Source organism: Manis javanica, chromosome 16 (assembly GCF_040802235.1).
Source record: "Manis javanica isolate MJ-LG chromosome 16, MJ_LKY, whole genome shotgun sequence".
Taxonomy (NCBI): domain Eukaryota; kingdom Metazoa; phylum Chordata; class Mammalia; order Pholidota; family Manidae; genus Manis; species Manis javanica.
Genome location: NC_133171.1, coordinates 26,731,186 through 26,755,044, shown reverse-complemented (window position 1 = coordinate 26,755,044; position 23,859 = coordinate 26,731,186). Strand labels below are relative to the sequence as shown.

General features: G+C 38.7%; 1 protein-coding gene across 6 annotated transcripts in view; it reads left to right on the top strand.

Annotated features, from left to right (window-relative positions):
• Window positions 1–23,859, top strand: part of SMAP1 (small ArfGAP 1) — a 165,819-nt gene that overhangs the window by 73,168 nt on the left and 68,792 nt on the right. For all 6 annotated transcript variants that reach the window (XM_037012622.2, XM_073224480.1, XM_073224482.1 and 3 more), the window contains one exon: window positions 10,611–10,744. Coding sequence is in view for 5 of the 6 variants with exons in the window: in XM_073224480.1 (XP_073080581.1) it covers window positions 10,611–10,744 (134 nt within the window). In the remaining variant the exon portion in view is untranslated. The remainder of the gene's footprint in view (window positions 1–10,610; window positions 10,745–23,859) is intronic.

Genomic DNA, 23,859 nt, shown 5'->3' with positions numbered 1-23,859 from the left:
GCTTTCATCCCGGACCCAAGGGTTCATGTCTCACCATCTCCCCACTGATGGGAAAGGAGGAGAGGCCAGGGGATCGTAGGCCCAGTGTGGTTCCCGGCACATCATGTGATGTAAGTTCACATTCCATTGGCCAGATTTGGTTGTGTGGCCACACTTAGCTTCAGGGGAGTCTGAGCAATGCAGTCTCTATCTGGGTGGCCATTTTCTAGCTAAAACTTAGGGGCTTTTATTATGAAAAAGAAGATGGCAAAATGGATGTTAAAAGCAACAGTTTCTGCCTCACAGTTTTTGCTTTTTTTCCCATTTTTCGAAATAGTAGGTGGATTGCTTCAGGCATCAAAGAACCTGTGTATTTGACTAAGTCATCAGACTTAGCAGATTTTTTATTCTATTTCCCAACTCCAGGCCTGTTCCCTGACTTTAAGTGATACAGAAGACCTTATGGAGCCTGCCCAGCGGGAAATTTACCATCACAAATGAAAAAATAAGGAGTTCTTATTGTGGCATATAGTGTTTGAGACAACCTGTTAAGTAAGGGCTATAGACGGTTATGGGAAAGGAGAATGGAGGGATGGAGTCGCAGGAAAGGCTTTGTGGAGAATGTGGGATTCTAGTTAGGCCTTGCTGAGGAGGTAGGATTTCTGTGGCCACAAGCAGAACATTCTAGGCAAGGGAAATGGTGTGCAGGAAATTTCAAGACAGGGTAATTGAGTTGTCTTTAAAGGAAAACAATGAATCTGGTCTGATTGGCTCCCTGACTGTGTAAATGGGAGTGTAGTACAAAATAAAGTTGATTTAAGAAGGATCAAATTGTATGTATGACCATGAAAGCAAAAGAGAGAAAAGTAGAAACCTGTGTTAAAGGTTTGGGTCGGAGACTGAAATGGTGAGAGTTTCATCTGGTAATGGGCTTCAGAATGAATGAATTCCCTCCCTCCCTCCCTCCCTGCCTACTCTGTGAGGTTACCGGACTTCCCAGGTAAGAAATCTGCATGTCTGTCCTAGCCTCGTTCTTCTCTCACATTTTTGACACTGTTGACCATCTTTTCTTTAAAACTCTGGCCTTCTCTGATTTTGCAGTAATTTTCATTTTCTCCATAAGGCTTAGTATGCTGCTTTTTTTTTTTTCTCCTTCTCTTCTTGGGACTGCCACTATCATCTTGAGGGGGTGCCCGTGTGTGTGTCTCCAGCCTGAGCTTTAGTCCTGTATCCCTAATTGCTTGTTGGACATTTTCATCTTGATGTGTCACTTGTTTAAAGCAAAGGCTTCTGATTCTACAGGTACCTTTGTGCTTTATGTTAAAGATCTAATGCAGATCTTGCAGAAATCTTGGTTTCTACCTTCTCTCTTGTTGTGTTTCCCAGCCACTAAGGCCTATCAGGTCTTTCAATTTCCATTCTTACCATTGTCACACTTATTGGCCCTTTAACGTGGTGTGTCTGGGTTGTTAGTCCTCCCCACACCGTATTTACTGGAATGGATGTGAGCCACAGTGCTGACATTAGTGAGGCTGAACCACCTCTTCTCTTCTGTTACGGAGCTTTGTTTCAATGTGATTGTGATTATGAGAGAACTAATATTAGTTCAGTTCATGCTAGCTTATTTGTGTTGTTTTTAGTGAGAGAGTGCTATGGATAACACAGAGTAACCCGATATTTGAACTCTACATAAACCTTGATTTTTTTCCTTAGCAGATTTGATTCCTAGTATGTTAAAATAAATTTTCACAGTTTAAGTCACATACCCAATAATAATGAAAGCGGATCAGGAAGGGTGCTGAGCACGTGAGTTGAATACCTTTCCAGGAATAATCCAGAATCTTGCTATTCAAATTGTGGGCTGTGGATGGCAGCCTAGCATCACAGGTTGCTTATTAGGGATGCAGAATCTCAGGTACCACTCTGGGGCCACCGACGTACCATGTGTATTTTCATAATATCCCCAGGGATGTGCATGCACATTAGAGTTTGAGGAATACTGATCTAGAACTGATTGGGCATATCTTTTAAAATTTTCTGACTTTGAGGCTTAGCTGTCATGAAAGTCCTTTCAGTAGGCAGCGTGACCTGAGTCCTGTGTTACAAAGTGAGCCAGACATGTGAGGACCCAGAAAGGAACATCGGGGGCAGAGGAGGCGACAGATGCAAAGGCAGGGAGGCAGGAAAGGGCGTGTGCAGTCACAGCATGAGTGGGATGCCGTGACGGACTCGGAAGGGGTCTTTATGAAAGCTCCCCTGCCCGTGGGGGCCAGGATGGATCGTTCGGCAGCGGTTCGTCATGAGGCCTCCTCCTGTCACCTCGTGACGATCTCCCCACGTGCTTTAAACTCTGCTCTGCAGCTGCACCAGCGCCCCCTAGCATGCCACACCTGTCAGCTTTTGCCAAGAGTGTTTCTTGCCATATTCTCTGCCCACTGCCTTTGCCTCCCGAGTGAGCCCTGCATGCCGTCCAGCTGACTGCCTAGTTAGGGTCCTCATTGCCCCTTCTATCTGTCACATTATGCTGAAATTAATTATTCTGCTATGTTTGAGATCCATGTTGATATGTGCAGTTTACTCATTTTTGGTGTTGTGTAATATTCCATTGTATGGTGAGATAATCATGCTGTGAACATTTATTTCCAATGGTTGTAGAGACCGTGCTGCTGTAAATATTCTGCCACCTGCTTCTTGAATATAGGTATTAGTTTCTTTGTAGTGTTTTTCAGCCTTATTTGACCATGACTCAGAAAAACATTTAACAGCATGACTTGATTATGTGTATGTGTGTGTCTGCATGTATATATGTATCTACTGAATTTTTAATAAAGGTTTAACAAAATTGTTTGCTCTTCATGGGATGCACTCATACCTGTTTATCCTCTTCTAAAAATAAATCCTTGCTGAGGTGGAATTAATGAGTTGTGACCTGCCATTTAAATACTGCTGTAGGATGTGTTGTGTATGTGTATATAAACCTGTCATTATGTGTATAAATTGATAACATACATGTGTGTGTGTGTAAGCATGAGCATGTGCATGTGAGTAGGTTGCTTGGTGCAAGGGTTTATTCATCTAGGAAATTACTAGATTTCGCCAGCTGGTTTTAAGTGGTTATACCTATTTATGTGCAGGTTGGCCTCTCCTGAGTCTGTCAACCGAGCTGTTTACCTTTCTGTCCCTGGTCTTCTAACAGCACTCACTTGGCACAGAGTTGGCTAAGTACCCATTGAATAGTTTGGTGCTTGAAAATGAGAACTTTGTACCAAAAATTGAATGACTAACATGTTGAACAGTTACTATTTTATCAAGGCAATTTTAGGTAAATTTACAAGATTAATTTTATAGTGTAGATAATCCATTTATAATTTCAGTTAGGCTTTTAAAAGTCTATCTTTTTTGGGTTCCTTAACTATATTGTTAAGATATGATAGCACTTAGGATATAAAAGCTATATCCCAAAGAAAGGTGCATTGACAAAATTACATTATTATTTCAATTGGTAAAAAGTGATTAGGTCTAAAGTTTCCCATAAATGATAGCAAAGGTTTTTTTTTTTATTCCTTGCAGGAATCAATAAAATAGTTTTTATAGCCTCAAGTTGTAAAATACCACCTAACATTTAATTATATCCAGCTTTTGCTTAGTAGTAATAGCCAGTTTTTTTCTATTACTGCTAGTAATTATTGTAGAAAGCACGTCTGTGTTGGCTGCTACAGCATTTTACCTGCATGGACGGTCACTAGCACATCACCTAAATGATGCTCCGTGATTAATTCACTCAGTCGTGACATTTGCTGCATCAGGAGAAGTGCGTTGTGGAGAACAGTCTCCATTTGTATTTGGCTGTGGATCTGGCAGATGTTCTGAAGGGAATCATTCTATTTTAAGAACAAAAATGAAGCCACACTAGGAGTGCATGGAAAGTCTTTTGTTTTCCTATCAACCTCACTGCCCTTTCAGGAGTTATTTTTGAGGCAAGTTAAGATGCAGTTGTTCTGCAGACCAATGTAGAAACCTCTAGAAGAGGAAAATACTGTATTTTGATTTTCAAATTTATTAATACGACAGTAACTTCAAGTAGTGCTTTAAAATTTCCGAAATATTTTCCATACAAGTCTCACCTAGGTAATAGGGGCAACCTAAGTAGTGAGGCAGCCAGTCCTAACTCCATTTAACCAATGAGAACCTTGTGCTCAGTTTGTTACTAATCCAGTGTAATTGATGCAGCTCAAAGGTGGCCAGGTAAGTTGACAGTAGGGTCTTCTGGCTTCTAATTCATTTTGACACTGTTGAAATCAGACAGATAATTTAAACAGAGCATGTCCCAGATGTTTGTCAATTTATAGGTATCAGTTCTCTAACTTAAAAGCAGGTGATTTGGTATAAATAGTGTGTGCATAACCTTCCTCCTAAGCAATTTTGGGGGATGTGTTTAGTTTTCTGCATTGTAATTACTGGCTTCACTGTTACTTTTGTAGATTAACTCTCACCTTTAGATAAAAAATATGTACTTAAAACAAAAGCCTAAATTTTAAAAGAGCCTGTTTTTTATTGATATCTCTATATATTTCTTCACAGTCAAGTGATTTATAGAAATCTGCTAGGTATTAGTTTCTGAATATTTGACAACTATTACTTTTATTTTTCCATTTTTACTTTAAGTATACAAGCAATATGGGAAAATAATCATAAGAACACTTAAAATTACCAAGAAAATATATTGAAAGGTATGAAGAATAGTACAGTTGAGGCTTATATTCATATATTTATTTTATTAAGGTATCATTGATACACAGTCTTACGAAGGTTGCACATGAGCAACATGTGGTTACAACATTCACCCATATTGGCAAGCCCACTACCCCAACACCCCATTGCAGTCGCTGTCCATCAGCCTATTAAGATGCTATAGAGTCACTACTTGTCTTCTCTGTGCTGTACTGCCTTCCCTGTGACCCACCTACATTATGTATGCTAATCATAATTCCCCTTCTCCCTCCCTCCCCACTCCCTTCCCTTTGGTAACGCTAGTTCCTTCTTGGAGTCTGTGATTCTGCTGCTGTTCTGTTCCTTCAGTTCTGCTTTGTTCTTATACTCCACAAATGAGAGAAATCATTTGGTACTTGTCTTTCTTCACCTGGCGTATTTTACTGAGCATAATACCCTCTAGCTCCATCCATGTTGTTGCAAATGGTAGGATTTGTTTTCTTTTTATAGTATTTTATGGTATATTATATATGTCTTCTTTATCCATTCATCTACTGATGGATGCTTAGGTTGCTTCCATATCTTGGCTATTGTAAATAGTGCAGTGGTAAACATGGGGGTGCATGTGTCTTTTGGAATCAGGGATCTTGTTTTCTTTGGGTCAATTCCTAGGAGTGGAGTACCTGGGTCAAATGGTGTTTCTATTTTTTTTAGTTTTTTAAGGAACCTCCATATTGCTTTCCACAATGGTTGAACTAATTTACATTTCCACCAACAGTGTAGGAGTTCCCCTTTGTCTGCATCCTCTCCAGCATTTGTTGTTCCTTGTTTTTTGGATGTTGGCCATCCTAAGTGGTATGAGGTGATATCTCATTGTGGTTTTAATTGGCATATCCCTGATAATTGGTGATGTAGAGCATCTTTTCATGTGCCTGTTGGCCATCTGAATTTCTTATTTGGAGAACTGTCTGTTCATATCCTCCGCCTATTTTTTTTTTTTTTTTTTTTTTTTGAGAGGGCATCTCTCATATTTATTGATCAAATGGTCGTTAACAACAATAAAAATCAGTATAGGGGGGTCAACGCTCAATGTACAATCATTAATCCATCTCAAGCCAAATCTCGTCAGTCTCCAATCTTCTGAAGCATAACGAACAAGTTCTTACATGGTGAACGAATTCTTACATAGTGAATAAATTCTTACATGGTGAACAGTACAAGGGCAGTCATCACAGAAACTTTCGGTTTTGATCATGCAATATGACCTATAAACAATCAGGTCAAATATGAATATTCGTTTGATTTTTGTCCTTGATTTATATGTTGATCCCACATTTCTCTTATTATTATTATTATTATTTTTATTTTTAATAAAATGCTGAAGTGGTAGGTAGATGCAAGATAAAGGTAGAAAACATAGTTTAGTGCTGTAAGAAGGCAAATGTAGATGATCAGATGATCAGGTGTGTGCCTATGGACCAAGTATTAATCCAGGCTAGACAAGGGCAGCAAGACATCCACGGATGCAGAAGATTTCTCTCAAAGCAGGGGGCGTGAGGTTCTGAGCCTCACCTCTGTTGATCCCCAAATTCTCACCTGATGGCCCCCCTGCGACTGTGCCTGTCTTAGGTTGTTCCTCCCTTGAGGAATCTTACCCGTCTCTGGCTAACCAGTCATCTTCCGGGGCCATACAGGGAAATGTAAAGTTGGTAAGTGAGAGAGAAGCCATATTGTTTGCAAAGGTTAGCTTTTTACTTCTTTGCAGATTTATGCCCTGTGGCTTCTATACCCAGCACTTGTCTCGAGGTATCTTTACCACCTGGAGGAATTATGATACTCGGTAAATTCGATATGAGGCACGAATTCTATTTAAGGGTTGTAATTAGGAAGGAAGAAGAAAAGCTATAGATGTAGCATATGAAGGAAACATGGGAGGATTGATTATTTATTTGACATATCTTCTTGTAGAGTACCTTAAGTATGTATAGGTTTTAAACTACTAACTAATTTGTACACACATATTAACATAATAGGAATACGGTGACATAAACAAAGCAAATCTATAATTACCATCCATCTCCAGTGAAGACAAGAAAACCATTTAGGCACCCTAGGCATTTGTGAAAATTTATCTATGATATGATGGATATTGTCCAACTGTACTTGAACCATCAGACAAATTAAAGCAGCCCATTTCTGGGATCTGTTCACATCCCATATGTTCTTTTAACCATAGATAGTCTATAGTCATGAGATTTCCTCCGCCTATTTTTTAACTGGGTTATTTGCTTTTTGGGTGTTGAGGCGTGTGAGCTCTATATATTTTGGGTTTTAATCCCTTATGGGATATGTTGTTTACCAATACACTCTCCCATACTGTAGGATGCCTTTTTGTTCTGCTGATGTTCTTTGCTGAACAGAGGCCGCCTTTTAGCTTGATGTAGTCCCATTTGTTCATTTCTGCTTTTGTTTCCCTTGCCTGAGGAGATGTCTTCAGGAAAAAGTTGCTCATGTTTATATTCAAGAGATTTTTGCCTATGTTTTCTTCTAAGAGTTTTATGGTTTCATGACTTACATTCAGGTCTTTGATTGATTTCGAGTTTACTTTTCTGTATGGAGTTAAACAATGATCCAGTTTCATTCTCTTACATGTAGCTGTCCAGTTTTGCAACACCAGTTGTTGAAGAGGCTATCATTTCCCCCGTTGTATATCCATGGCTCCTTTATCATTTATTAATTGACCATATATGTGTGATTTTATATCTGGGGTCTCTATTCTGTTCCCTTGATCTATGGGATTGTTCTTGTGCCAGTACCAAATTGTCTTGATTACTGTGGCTGTAGTAGAGCTTGAAGTCAGGGAGCATAATCTCCCAGCTTTGTTCTTCCTCCTCAGGATTGCTTTGGCTATTCAGGGTCTTTGGTGGTTGCATATGAATTTTAGAACTATTTGTTCTAGTTTGTTAAACAGTGCTGTGGGTATTTTGATGGAGATTGCAATGAATCTGTAGATTGCTTTAGGCAGGATGGCCATTTTGACAATATTTATTCTTCCTATCCATGAGCACAGGATGTATTTCCATTAATTGGTGTCTTACTTAATTTCTCTCCTGAGTGTCTTGTAGTTTTCATAGGTCTTTCACCTCCTTGGTTAGGTTTACTCCTAGGTATTTTATTCTATTTGATGCAATTATAAATGGAATTGTTTTCCTAATTTCTCTTTCTGCTAGTTCATCGTTAGTGTGTAGGAATGCAACATTTCTGTGTATTAATTTTGTATCCTGCAGCTTTGCTGAATTCAGATTTTAGTTCTAGTAGTTTTGGAGTGAATTCTTTAGGGTTTTTTATGTACAATATCATGTCATCTGCAAAGAGTGACAGTTTAACTTCTTCCTTACCAATCTGGATGCCCTTTATTTCTTTGTGTTGTCTGATTGCCATGGCTAGGACCTCCAGAACTATGTTGAATAAAAGTGGGGAGAGTGGGCATCCTTGTCATGTTCCCAACCTTAAAGGAAAAGCTTTGAGTTTCTCACTGTTAAGTATGATGGTGGCTGTAGGTTTGTCATATATAGCCTTTATTATGTTGAGGTATTTGCCCTCCATGCCCATATTGTTGAGAGTTTTTATCATGAATGGATGTGGAATTTTGTTGAATGCTTTTTCAGCACCTCTGGAGATCATGTGAATTTTGTTCTTTTTGATGCCATGTATAATGTTGATTGATTTTCAAATGTTGTACCATCCCTGGAATAAATCCCACTTGGTTGTGATGGATGATCTTTTTGATGTATTTCTGAATTTGGTTTGCTCATATTTTGTTGAGGATTTTTGTGTCTGTATTCATCAGGGATATTGATCTGTAATTTTCTTTTTGTGGGGTCTTTGCCTGGTTTTGGTATTAGAGTGATGCTGTCCTCATAGAATGAGTTTGGAAGTATTCCCTCCTCTTCTACTTGGAAAACTTTAAGGAAGACGGGTATTAGATTTTTTCTAAAGTTTCTATGTCTTTCTTGAAGTCCTCCCTGAAATCTTGAATATTTTTTGGTAGCTCTGTGAGAATGTTTATGATTTTTATTTTGAAATCTTTCTCAGGGAAATTAGTGATTTCAGCTTCACTTAGCCCTCTTTCTGTTTTTTTGAGAGTTGTGGTTTGCACAAGGTTCTTTGGCCATTTCATATTTGTAATGATTACTATGGAATGATAACTTTGTGTAGGTGGCACACCCTAGTGCCCAGAAGCTCTGTTCTCTGTAGCTGCCCAGATCTTGGAGCAATGGTTCAGGTTGCAGGCAAGCAGCACCGGTGCCTGTCGGGAGGAAAGACTCTTTCTTGCTTCCCTGCCACAGTGCCTCCCCCCACTGCCAGGGCCAGTGGGCCCAGAGCGCAGGGAGCAGCCTCTGCGTTAGGCCCCTGTAGCTGCCACAGGTGGGTCTGCCCTCCTGCTGGCCTGGTGTGATGGCAGAGGCAGCAGGTTTGTGAGCAGGTTCCAGCCAGGATGTAGGAGCAGCTGCCTGTGTATTGCGGTGGGGGCCTCGGAGCTCCGTTGCCAGCCAGGGGGCTGGAGCGCCTGAAGCTCCTGAAAGTTCCCAACCTGCTGGGCTGAGTGCGCCAGGACAGTGTTGTCCTTTCTCCTGAGCGGCAAGCTCTGTGTAACCCTTGACGCTTTAGCAGCCCTCTTGCTGTTGGGAAGCCTTTCAGAGGGCCGCCTTTCTCTCTCCCAGAGCGACTGGTTGTGGTTACCTGCTCTCCTCAAGCGGCTGGAATCTCAGTCTCTCTGAGTAGTCCACCTGTCTTTGCTTTCCAGCCCCTCTAATCTCCAGAGCACCATGCAATGTGGGTTCGTGCTCCTGGAGTAGATCTCCAGGGGTGGGTGTTTAGCAGTCCTGGGCCTCCACTCCCTCCCCACTCTGTTTCTCTTCCTCCCACTGGTGAGCTTGGGTGGAGGTGGGGGGACATGCATCCCACCGGATTGTGGCTTTGCTACTTTACCCTTTTCTGTGAGGTCTTCTCTTTTCCCCAGATGTGGGCAATCTGTTGCAGTCTTTGGGCCACTTTTTCAGGATTAGTTGTATTTGCTGTATTTTTGTGTTGTATGTGGTTTTGGGAGGAGGTTTCTGCCTCACTTCTCACACCACCGTCTTTTTCCCTGGAATCAAGGCTTGTATTCTTACATGAGTTTATCTGCAGTGTTCTTCAGACCCAAAAACTAACATTTTATAGCACAGCTCAGTTTGGCTGTAACCTTTCTTACTGACAGGGATATATTTGAGATTCAAGGCTTCTTGAAGCAATCCTTATTCTTTCTCATCCTTGCTAATACTTAGTATTAATTGATTAAAAAAATATTTCCCAATGTGTTGAATGCAAAATGGGTTTGTTGAATAATAAACAACATTTCCCTGAATTATCAGTGAGGTTGTGCATGCTTTTATATGTTTATTGGCCACACATTTCTTCAGTGAATTACCCATTTTTCAATTAGGTTGGTGGTCTATTTCTTACTAATTTCTACATTTCATTTAAAAAATCTCTTTGATTTTCATTTGTTTGGTTATCTTTCAAGCAATGCCTTTTACATTTAATAAATTAACTTATTTTTACTATGAAATATTAACTATGGCAATATGCTGAGCAAAAACAAATTTCACATAGTTTTAAATTCTTATATTTTGGGGAAAGTTTCTAGGAAAACAAAATTAGCATAAACTCATTAATTCTTTTGAAGGTTGGTTTTTGACCTTTTAGTATAGCCAACACACATGTCTTCCTAGTAAGCCAGTGCCGGTGCCACTTTAAAACTGGGGCATGTAAATTCTGTAAGTCTCCATTATTGCTGTATAAAAATACAGAATACTTACGTTGTCTTGATATTTAATTTAGTTTTTAATGTTTGCTTTTCTTTACTTCTCCTTAATTAGGTCCCCGCTGGGCTTCCTGGAACATTGGTGTGTTTATTTGCATCAGATGCGCTGGAATCCATAGAAATCTTGGAGTTCATATATCCAGGGTCAAGTCAGTCAACCTAGACCAATGGACACCAGAACAGATACAGGTGAATATTTCCTTACTGATTAATTATTTAAAATATTTAAAATAGATTTTTATTTATCTGCACCTAAGGATTAACATTGAAAAAAAGCATATGTTATATAAAATTTGTGTGTGATTTAAATTGTCAGTTCACAAGTACTTCTTTTTTCTTGGGTCTGAAGTGAATTCAGTTTTTTGATCTATTTTTATCCAGAATGTTGGTTTTAAAGTATTTAAAAATTAATTCCTTTTCCTCGTGTTGAACTTTGCCCGCATAACTCCATACACAGTCTGTTTGGTTCTCCTGTTGGTGGAGGGCGCTGGGTAAAGAACAGGCCACCTCGAGCCTAAGAACTGACCGGAAGGGCCTCCCTTCTGGACGGAAGTGTTCCTGATTTTCAGACAGGGCCTAACAGTCCGGAGACATCCCAGTTAGCAGGTGCTCTGACGCCTCATTGGGACTTGGTTTGAGCGCTTTAGCTTTGTTAGAGATACATTTATAATTTTAAGGGTTTGCCATTTTTCCAGCATGACAGTCTTGAATTCTCACACACACATTAAGGTTGACTGCTAATGTAAAAATGTTTATTTCTACTTGTTTTATTTTATAACTCACAGTGAAATTGCACCACTTTTTTCTTAAACCCTTTTCAAATTACTTGTAGTCATTTGAAGGCTGAGTAAAGAAATATATGTAGCTGAACCTCAGTGATACTCATGCATACCTCACAATTAGAAAAAAAACAAAGAACACAAAAATTGGCAGGGGTGGGATGAGGTCAGGGTAGAGAGAGTAGAATAGATGCTGGGGGAGTGGGTCATAAAAGATGTACAGATTTGGTTAAAGAAAATAAGATTTCTATACAGAAGACATATTTATGCCAAATGGAGCAAAGACTTAAATAATAAAAAAATTAAACCTCAAAAATTTTCAAAGGAAAAGACATCTTCAGACTTTGAAGTTAAGCAAAATTTATTTAGTTCAGTCTTAAATAAGTTTTTGAGACTTCTGCTGGCTAGGGCATAAAAGGAAATATGATAGGCATTTTCAAGATCCTTGAGGAGAAAATTTACTTGTTATATCAAGGAAGCAGGGTTTTTGAACATTTCATATTAAGGCAGTGTTCTTAATAGCGTCTCTGTAGTAATTGTGGTAGCAAAGATTTCTTGTTTCTTAGGTGTCTTCAAGAAAATGTGACGTGTAGCTTGAGAATGTTATTGGTGTTTGTAATGGGTTGTGGAGGTACAAAACATTCAAGACCCAAAGTGTACTGCCTTTTTAATGGTTCATTTCAAACTAAGGACAGACATGAACTTCCTGGACAATTCAGTTTTTCAGAAGTTGTATTTTTCCCAACCAGGCTATTTAAAGAAGTTGACTAGCTGGTTACTTGAGGTGGGCACTGTTCTTTTCCTGTAACTTAGAGCTGAACTTCCCATTTGGAGGGCAGCTGTACACTGGTTTTCTATGCAATAGTTTACAGATACACAGCAAGGTTCTATATTACTAAAAATGTAAGGATTTTGAAAACAATGATTAAGTAATATGCAGTCTTTGAAATTTTATTGGAACACTATTTGCATGGTTCCAACTGTCAACTTCTTGAAACAAGAATTATTATTTTGGAATGCAAGGCAGTTTTGATTAGTACTTGTTACCAGAGAATGCTCTCTATGCTCCATACACCACAGAGCTCTTCCTCCAGGTGTTCTGTTGTGAGAAATAAGGTTAGGGGGCACTCAAAAATGACATGAGTAGACAATAAAGATTTACTTAAAAAAAAAAAAGAATAGAGAAGGCTCATCATGCAGATATCCCATCCAGCATTCTGGCAGGCCTGTGGGTACCTGAAAGCAAAGACAGAATTGTTCTTTGAAAATTGTTCTGGGACTGCTGTGCAACACAGTCAGTAAGTAATTGGTGAAGTTACCCCAAGTTCCATACTATAAAGCACAACTTTATGTTAGCCTAGAAAACTTCAAGGCAACTGATTCTAGAGAGGAAGTAGAACAAAGCGATTAAGAAAGTTGTCTGTAGAGTCAGAGGTCGCAGTTGGACCTGGGTGGTCTTGACAGAATCCTTAACCTCAGGGAATAGCAAGAGCATCTGCTTCTGTACATTGCTGTGAGATCCAAAAAAGCTTCTGTGGGTAAAGAATTTAGAACAGAACAGTGTTAGCTTGTCCGTCATGGGTAGTAGCAGTGCATTTGTTCATCAGGTAAAACCCTCAGTGGTGCTGCCTTGAATATCTTTTGGACATTAAGCAGTTCAGCTTCTTAGTGAATCTGCTATGACGAGTTGGTTGCTAAATGCACTACCAGTAAATAAACAAATTGACTCACTGTGTGGTGCTGAATGTAAGTGAATTACTTTTTGAGAATATTTTGTGAAATAGAATTAAATCATTTTTAATAGTGTGGGATGTTTAGTAGGCATTTTGAGAAGAATAGTTAGGTGATTGCATATGTTGTCTATTAAGGTTGCTCCTTATTCCCATTTTAGCATATCCTTTTTCCTGAGGTGGTAGGTATGTTCCCTGTAATCTAACTCTGTTTATACCTGGGCCTTTTTTTTTTAATGCTTTTTTAAAAAATTGAGATACAATTACAGAGAGAAGAATTTACAGGTTTAAGTGAGTTTCCTGTATCTTGGCAGATGTCTGACCTGTGTCACCAACACCCCAGTGACGATAACTGGGTGTTTCCGTCACCCTGGAAAGCTGTGTGCCAATTTGTAGTCCTGTGCCCGGGGGCAACCACTACCCGGATCTCTGTGTCCTCAGGTTGCTGTACATGGACATTTTTATATTTTGGAGTCCAGGCTTACTAACTCTAAATCTTAATTCAAACTGTAGAAAGTGAAGAGCACAGTGTGATTTAGTGTTTCTTATTCATATGATATTTTATGAGGATTTCTTTGATGTAAAAATGCTTGGGAGATGTTTACTAATAGAAGTAAAAGAACTACTGCATATAGTTCTATCCTATGTCTGTTCCCTATCCCCACTCCCAGTGTTTCATGAGAATTATGTTTCTGATTATGTATATATATGATGACACTTCGCATTAGTTACATATTTTAAGATCTTCTATTAGTACATGTGGAAACATGATTTAATCTTTGAGCCCTGTCAAGCTATTAAATAAAAATGTTTTTTTTGTGTGTGTGTGTATAACTCTGTAAAATGTAGCTACTTATTGAGTTTTGCCTCAAGGTTTCTTACCAGCTAATATTTTATGTATATACATGTAACATATTTGTATCAGCTATTTTATATAGATGTTGTGAGTGTATGTCAGTTTTAGAGCATCTACCACACCATAGCAGTGTCAGAATTACTGTATGCTTATTTTACAAGAAAATAATTTATCTACCAAAACTTATTTCGATTTTTATTAGCACAGAAAAGAGTTATTCACCTTAAATTTTAATCATAATTCTTTCATGGGCAGATTACATGTCTTTGATTTTGGGTTTATTGCCAGGAACTTCTCAAATTTTTGGAAAGAACCAGTTTTTTTTACTTTTATTATAAGTACTATAGCTTTCTTTTTTATTTTGTACTTATTCGTTAACTCCAAGTCTTGATTACCACTTTTCCCTATTATTGAAAAAGTTCTTCAATTTTCTTTTTTTCAGTGCCTGTATTGAAGGAATTAAAATGAGAAATACCTAGTTTTATTACACAGGAATATTACCTGTGCTCTTAAGTTTCTTAGCTCGCTCTGTGCAGAGTTTTGTAAATTGTGCTGCCTAATAAAACATCTTAGGTAGACTTTGTCCATATTGGTAAGTATACTCCATATATTTGTCTTGATAACTTTTGGACCACTTTTATGTATCTACAAATATGTTAGTATTCTTGACTTGCAGACTAGCGCCACTTACCTGCTGTATGGTACTTAGTGTTGTCTCAGGTGAAGCTCACTCGTTTGTACAACACATCGTGGGGGACTTTGTGTGTGAAATTGCCCAGTCTCCATAGTCATATGATTTATCCTTAGTGAACTTGCCTTCAGTATTTTGTAGGCATTTTTATTCCCTCTGTTCATATCTTTACCAATACTTTAGCTCCGACTACATTTTGTGCTAGAAGGAAAGGTCTTTAAACCCAGGTCTTTCCACAAAAGAATAGAAGCTGTGTTTCCTCTTATTCTGTGTGCAACCAACCTCTGAAAGTTTCTGCTTTTACTTCTAGCTTTTTGTATCCTTCTTTTAGGAACAGAGTAGAAGAAGGTGGTGGTTGCTAGTTTCTCTGCATTGATTTTCATTCTCAGCCTTCTTTTCTGCTTTTCCATCTAATTAAAGAATTTATACTCACCTGGAGACATCTGTTTAAACTCCCCTTCTTTAAACACATTGCTCACACAACTCTCCAACCATAGAAAAGTCTCCCTCAGAGCCTCTTTCCCCCACCATATGCTGCTTGATTCTGCTGTACGCATTTATTCTTTTGTTTGCTCGTTCAGCCAGTGAGCGTATTAAGAACTCACAGTATGTCAGCCACTGCAGGAGTAGCTCTTACCCTACTTTAGCAGTTGCAGTTCTTGAGTAAGGTCTTTACCTGCTGTTTAATTTCTTTATCATACTTTTGCCTCTACTAAGTCATTTCTATTCCCATCATTCTGCTAAGTCGGCACTCACAGAAAAATACTAGTTACCCCGGTGGTCAGATCCAGCTCTCCACCCCCCTCTTCCTTGATCTTCCTGCTTCACTGGACACTAACCGCTGCTCTCTTGAAGCCTTTTCTTTGTAAAAGAACCTAAGTTGCTATCCCACATCTTTCATTTGTTTATTTAGTCAGTGTATTTTTCACTATTCTGCTTTTCCTGCCTGCTGGATGGAGATTTTGTACAGTTGCAGTTTTCTTCGGGACGCCCATTTCCCCTCGCGGACCCAGGTGCCCTCTCTGTGCCCACACTCCTCCCTCCTTCCAGGAGCGCCTTCCACAGTGAGCTCCAGGTATTTAGATTGTCCGCTAGGGACATTTGGTGTTCATAGGTTTTATCTTTCTTAAGCAGCCTTGGATATCCTTGGCATGAAGTGATTGGGAATTTTCCCAAGCATCAGTTTTAATTGTATGTTCTGTGAGGCTGGGGACAGCCAGTTAGGTTGATTCTGTGGCACTGGAATTTCAACATGGCTGTTACGTCATCCACTTATCTTTGCATACTCATTAACTCCTGTGAAGTAATTAAAAATCTTGTTCCTTTATGCAAAATGCTTTTCAGTGAAGCAAAGAAAGCTAGCTGTTACTGCAGTTATAAGAAAGAAATAGATGTGACCCATCATGGGTTGTTTTGTTTTTTTTTCCCCAAGATAACATTGTGCACTTGAGTAAATGGTGGAGTATCAGAGTTAACATCGCTCTGACAGCATCAGCAAGCCTCTGTATGTTCCATATGGAAACAGGGAAAAAAGATTTATGCAATTGTTTCAGTGTTTCATTGTGAGAAATTTTGGCTGCAGCCATAGTACCTTGTAGCATCTGTAAATGTTAAGATTGGTAGATATTTATTTACCTGCAACTTGACAAGTTCGAAAGTTAAATAATTATCTGGTTGTCCAGACTGGCTTTCTTTCCTAATTAGTGTCACTGTTCCAGTTAATCTTAAAGGACTGTGGAGTTTTGTGTTCTCACTTCTTTCGTTGCCCCTGTTGCTCCCCTGCCATGTCCGCAGCTTGTTCCCCATCTTCCCGGCACGGGCGCCTCTCCATCTGTTTGGCCGCCGCATCCAGAATAATCTCCTGGAGCTCTGCTTTGGTCCTTTGATTTCTCTTCTAAGAGATTTGTATTGGTTTTCCTCTGAGAATCTAAGTTGGATCTTCCTTAAACTGGTCACCAGGCGTGGCTGGCGACCTCAGCCGTCGGCTGCATTTTCGTCTCTGACTTCACTCGCGGTGCGTCGCGGCAGGTAGCTTGGGCCATCTGCAGGCTGCGCTCCAGGCCAATCAGTCTGATGTGTATCTCGGTCTTGCCTTCAGATGTGCTGTTGTACTCACTGGAAATGTTTTTTTGTATATTCCTTCTTCAAATAAAATTCTCCCCATTCTTTAAAGTCCAGCTTAAGTCCCTACTCTAATAAAACCTTCTTCTGAGTATCGGTTGTGCTTAATTACCTGCTATCTAGTTTGTTACATCCCTCTGTGCACGTCTGCTGTGTTAACATACTGGTAAGCGCCCCGCAGCGGTTAGACTCTGTATCGCATGTGTATTTCAGCCCTTGTGATGGCTGCCGCTAGGCTGTGAACAGTGTGCACTTAACATTTTTAATGGCAATGCTGAGGACAATCTTTGATTTGATATGATTCTGTGAGATAATGCTTGCTATCTTTAGTAGTGAATGGGGAGAATGGAGGAAAATGAAAAAAAATCAAGGAGTTCCCGCCCAGTTTATCCTGTATTTTTATATAGTCTTTTTCATTTCTTGATTTCTGTCCCTTTATCCCTTGTGTTCCTGTATACTTTTAAAATTCCCAAAACACCGCAGCCGTAGGGAGCATAACTTAAGCGAGTGTGTCAAGTTCCAAGGTAATACGTGCAGGTGCCGGAAAGGCGGTGCTTCCCAGTGTTTCACACCGTCCGAAAGTGGAAGTATCGCCTAGGAAAGCGGTGAGTTTACATTCCTGGCATGGGTGGTGCCGAGGCTGGATGTCCACTCGGAAACATGTGGCTGGGACTCGGGTGCTGAACGGGCCCGTGGGGACTAGCTCACGTGGCACTGGAGTCCCTTCCACTCCCGAGTCTTGGGGTGTGTGCTCAGTCCCCTTTGGTTACCACAGCAGTTCAAAACACATTTTCATTATTTGCATTTGAATGAAAATGGTATATTACAGTTAAAAATATGATTCAGTTTCTTCCAAAAGTCAAATTCCACCTCAGAGGGTAAAAATTTTCCTCCTTTTGGATAATTAAAAAAATGTGACAAGGTTCGCAGGTTAAGACTGAAAGAACAGTTCTAAAATTGTTTTGAACATTTTACTCTTTATATTTTTTCATAAGAAAAAAGTCACTAGATTAGATGGATATAGGTTTCTATTGTAAACTTGTTATTTCTAGAAAAACCTACTGTGGCAGTCTAGTAGCCTTTAATTTAGTTTAAGTTAGCAGAAGATGTGTCAGTATTGACCTGCTTAACTTAAACTTTTGATCTTTCTTAGAAAATAATCTTTTCTAAGGAAGCTATAATCCTGGATTTTCACTAATCTTCATCAGTAAGCCTTACTATATTCTGTGGCCTCAGCTTCAATGTCTAACCAGCTAGGCCAAATATAGGAGAACAGGCTAAAGAAAATAGATACTTTGAATATTTCTCTTTTGCTAAAAAGCAACTTAAATTACAGGTACTTATATTGGTGGTCATGTTGTGCCCATCTTCACTGGTAAAATTGGGATGTAAAGGATTATAGGAGGTAGAGGGTGAAAGTAGCTAAATACATTAAAGAAGTTTTCTTCTCTTTAGTTCTTTGACACAGGGTATTTCAGATAAAGTTATGATAAATTTTAATTTTTAAGAACATACTAATTTGTGAAATAAAATGGCTTGAGTTGATAGAAGTATAGTATTTTGGTGAAGTACCCCTGCTATCTTTAAAAAAAATAAAAACCTGGAACTAGAATATTTATAGGCAGTTGAAACTTAAATTTTACATGAATCAGGCAGTTTTTGTGGGTTTGTTTTGCATGGAACAGGATCTAAGAACGTGTTTGTTTCATTGATCCTTTTTCCTGGGTTTGGTCTAAGCCATTACTGAGTAATTAGATTATCAGTTAATTGCGGAAAACAGCTTTCTGACAGCATTTTAAGTCTTCAGAGGAGGGTGAGATTTTATTATGTTTTCCTTGGGAATTCTGCAGAGAAGGATGCGTTAAATAAAATACACCGTTAAGTAATTGTAATAATTTCACCTGTTTTTATTTTATTTTTATGAGGCTGTTAGAAAATGTGAAATGATGTAAGTGGCTCAGATCGTCTTCTGTTGTGTAGCAGCGGTGCACATGCTGTCATGGTCATGCGTTTGCCAGTAGCCACTGCAGACTTCCTTAGCTTCATGTTTTCATGGTATATCTTCCTTCATGCTTTTGTGTTTAACCCATCTATCTATTTAAATGTAAACAGGTTTCTTCTAGACAAGAAATACCTACATGTGGCATGCTCTTTCAATATGCAGTTTCACTTTTTTTAAATTTAATTTCAGTGACTTTTTAAAAATTAGTTTTTGGGTATTTTGTTGGATCTTTATTGCCTAATAATATTAATTTGTCACTTTCTCTTGGATCCTTTGGTTTGTTCCTTTTTTTTTAAATTGATTTTTTGTCCGCCTTTGCCTCTCTAGTTCTCTTAGGCCATTATTTGTAGGGCTACTTTGTTTGCATATTCCGTATTATTTCATACTCATTTCTGAAATAGTGTTTTCTTCTATTTCTGATTCCTTACTGAGTCTTCATTTTAATTCTGAATGTTTCTGATTCACTTGTTCTTTCATAACTTTATGTGTCTATGAACTGATTTCGCATGTTCTTCCACATCTTGTGTATGTCTTTTAGCTTGTTTTGAATAGGTAAGTCTACACTTACGATCTGTCTTCTGGGAGTGTCTGTTCGAGTCCGGCTTCATTGTAGAGATGTCTCTCTGCTTCTGACATCTCTGTATAAGATTTGTCCTTGATTCTTTTCTGTTGATCATTATTATGTGACATTAGTTTTCCATTACTTTTAAAGGTGATTGATATTTAAGATAGCTTTTCTAGCTCACCTACCTCTCTCTTCAGTTGTTTCCACAATGTTTAAAAGTAAGGCCAGTTGTTTTCTGAGATTTTCTTGCTCTGTTTCTTTCTCTTACTTTCACTTGGACCTTTTCTTTCTTCATCTCCATCATTGCTGACCTGCTTAATTTTGAACCTTTCCCATGAATTCCTCTTTAGTGTGAGGTCCTGTGTAGGAAGGGAAATTTGGTGGTTTTGTTAGGAGATCGTTCACCCCATTCTGAGCTTATTGTGGACCCTTTGCCCTCACTTGCTGTTGGATTGGGTAAAAACCCTTTTCATTTTCATGTGCTTTCTTCAGATTGTTTCACTGTAGTTTCCAGCTTGGATTTTCTCCTCACTATATAGCATTCCTTTCTCACACCACCTGCCCTGCTAGTTGCATGCGTCACTCAGTCTGCTGGCCGTTAGTGGCCTTATCCTGGCCTGATGGCATCTTGGCGTCTGTGGCATACCCCGTCAGCAAGCTCTGTTGTAAATATTGTCCATAGGGTGTAGGTTTCTCTGTCTAGTCAGTCTCTCTTTTCTTCTATGAGAAGCTTCGAGGAGTTGTTAAAACAGTCACTGTTATGACAAGCAATATTTAATAGAGTAAAATCTCAGTTAAAAACAGCTAATTTGGAGAACTCTGGTAATTAGCCACATTTGACCTGTATATTTTAGAGCATTGTTTGATCTCTCAAGATTTTGGACCTCAGAGGCATTTTCATAAGTGCCTTATAGAACCAGGCACATAATAAATTTTCAGTACACATTTGTTCAAGAAAACCTCAGGTCAAACAACTTTTTTACTGTCTTCTGGGAGAAGTGTCATTGTAATTCCATCAGGCTGACAATGTTCCTCAAATAATGGCCTCATGTACATACTTAACTTGCTACAGTGATTGGGATTCTGTGTACGTTTCTCAAATAATGGTCTCACGTACATACTTAACTTGCTATGGTGATTGGGATTCTGTGTATGCTGGGTCTTTGCCAGGGACACTAAACACATCCTCCAAGAAGAGTGGAGCAGTGGGGCTTGTGTGTGGCCTACACGTGCAGAGTGTGGTAGAGAGAGTAGTGTGGTACTGTCTGTGACAACATGGAATCTCCGATGTTTAATAGGTTTGCATTTTTAAGCAATCCTGTGGGAAACAGTCATTTGTTTTGATTTTGAATATAAAAGATTGTGCCCTATTTTTTCCTGTTTCTTTTGATTTGTTATTGTTTTTAGGGTTAAACCTTTAAAAATTCAGTGATATCAAATGCCTAGGGTGCCTAAATGGTTTTCTTGGCTTCACTGGAGATGGCTGGTAATTATAGATTTGCTTTGTTTATGTCACCGTATTCCTATTATGTCAATATGTGTGTGCAAATTAGTTAGTAGTTTAAAACCTATACATACTTAAGGTACTATACAAGAAGATATGTCAAAGAAATAATCAATCCTCCCAAGTTTCCTTCATATGCTACATCTATAGCTTTTCTTCTTCCTTCCTAATTACAAACTTTAAATAGAATTCGTGCCTTATATCGAATTTACCGAGTATCATAATTCCTCCAGGTGGTAAAGATACCTCGAGACAAGTGCTGGGCATAGAAGCCACAGGGCATAAATCTGCAAAGAAGTAAAAAGCTAACCTTTGCAAACAATATGGCTTCTCTCTCACTTACCAACTTTACATTTCCCTGTATGGCCCCGGAAGATGACTGGTTAGCCAGAGACGGGTAAGATTCCTCAAGGGAGGAACAACCTAAGACAGGCACAGTCGCAGGGGGGCCATCAGGTGAGAATTTGGGGATCAACAGAGGTGAGGCTCAGAACCTCACCCCCCCTGCTTTGAGAGAAATCTTCTGCATCCGTGGATGTCTTGCTGCCCTTGTCTAGCCTGGATTAATACTTAGTCCATAGGCACACACCTGATCATCTGATCATCTACATTTGCCTTCTTACAGCACTAAACTATGTTTTCTACCTTTATCTTGCATCTACCTACCACTTCAGCATTTTATTAAAAATAAAAATAATAATAATAATAGGAGAAATGTGGGATCAACATATAAATCAAGTACAAAAATCAAACGAATATTCATATTTGACCTGATTGTTTATAGGTCATATTGCATGATCAAAACCGAAAGTTTCTGTGATGACTGCCCTTGTACTGTTCACCATGTAAGAATTTATTCACTCTGTAAGAATTCGTTCACCATGTAAGAACTTGTTCGTTATGCTTCAGAAGATTGGAGACTGACGAGAATTAGGCTTGAGATGGATTAATGATTGTACATTGAGCATTGACCCCCCTATACTGATTTTTATTGTTGTTAACGACCATTTGATCAATAAATATGAGAGATGCCCTCTCAAAAAAAAAAAAAAAAAAAAAAAAAAATTTGTTCATAGAACCAAATGCATTTCCATGAGAATAAAATCTAAAAGGATTTTTAACCCAAAAAAAAAAAAAAAAAAAAAAAAAAATTCAGTGATATTCCTAACGACTGGCTATAATTCTTGGGTCAAAACAGTGAACAAAATGGTGAGATGTTACTTAGCAAAGTCTTCCATTAATTTAACCCTGTTAATTCTGTACTGCCTAACCTAGGTAGAACTGAGAGACTATAAAGGAATAATGAACTGCTGAAGATAAGGTTATAGATCCCCATATAGAATGCTGGATCCATATGGGGAAATTGTTACATAGCAATGAATGAATACCTGTATGAATGGATCTTCTAGAAACATTTCATTGCACATATTTCGGAAGTGTAGTCACTTTTCTTCCTTTCTTTGTGTGATTATCATAGTGGGAGAGGACAGCAGGCGTGGTCAGCACAGGTCTGGGACTGCAGACCTGAGTCTTGGTTTTGGCTTTGGTAACTAAATGGTAGATGATCTTCAGAATTTACTTAGTAGTTAGCTCCTTTTCTTTTTAAAAATATAAAGAATGTTATCAGTGTCTAGTGATATGGTAAGTTCTAAACATACTTCAAAAATGTCATACTATTTTTATAGTGACCTTTGTTTTTGAATTTCTAAAAGTATACAATGGTGTGCAGAAGGCCTGCAAGACCTAAAGTTGGGAAAAGGTGAAGGAGAAAGCTGTAACCACGGCTCTGGTCTTGGTCCTTTGAGTGATGGGGTTGGGGCAGGGACAGAGCAGGGACGTCTTAAAGTGTTGTAAGTTGAGGAGTAACATTTAATGTTGTGTTCCTTTTAAGAACGTGAATCTGATGGCTTTGTCCCTGCAGTGACCCTGAGCAGTGGGAGACAAGATCTGAAACTAAAGTAGTGGCAGTGGGGTTGATTAACAGGGAAGCCTACAAGAAATTTTCGAGTTGGAATCATGAAGACTTTGGCAGAAGAGGGAAGGGTCCAGGATGACTCCTGAGTTGGGCCTTAAGCACCTAGGATGAAAGTAGTGGTTTATTCCTCGACTTCGAATAGTATGAATTCCATAGTAAATGCAAATGACAAGAGACTGTGGTGTGAAACTTTTCCAGCTTTGTTCTAACAATGTTTAATGTTACTGCTTACAAAGAAAGAATGTATTCTCTGAATTTATAGCAACTAGGAAATACACTGCAGCAGATAAATCAGGATCTCAGAATATCTAGAAATCATGAAAAATATGAAAACTGGTACCTCTAATACCACATCATTTAAACATTTTCATTCTTAAATGTGTGGTTTACTTACTTTGTTCTTAAAAACAGTTAAAAATAGAATTTCCCCTTTACAACACAATTTTTTGAAAACTGAAGGAATGGACTCTGTAATAAGTATCTCCAAAGAGTTCCTGAGACCAAAAATGGTGGCCCTTCTTTTCCAGCAGCTGGCATCCAAAAGATCTTGAGACCAGTCCTGAAAGGCTTGCTGCTATGCCAGGGGTCCTGGTGGCTTTTGAGAGGAAGATAGAGAACTATTCTGGAAAATGTCAAGTGGTAGTAGAGGTGAGTCTCTGACATGCAGAATTTATCTAGGGACTACACTATTCATTTTCTCTTTTTAATTAAGAGGTTTGTAAAATATTACATCATACATTCACCTAAGGCAGTTTGAAAATCTTTTGTTTTTGTCTAAAAATTTTAATCAGTAGAAAATAGGAGAGCAAGTAGTATTCCCTCTTTCACACAAAACCAAATACACTGAAATTTGAGGGAGAATAAGTACATTGAAATTTCAGTGATGGAATCTTCACCAATCCTGTTTTCTTTAAAAAGAGCACAATAACAATACTGGGAAAAGACATTGTAAGTAAATGCCATGTTTATATTTTGAGTGTAAAATAGACTTGGATGAAATTTTTAAAAAATGTATTAATTTGATTTTATTCATGACCTCTGATCGTCCAAAGACCTTGTTCTCCAGGAGGAGTGGAGGATG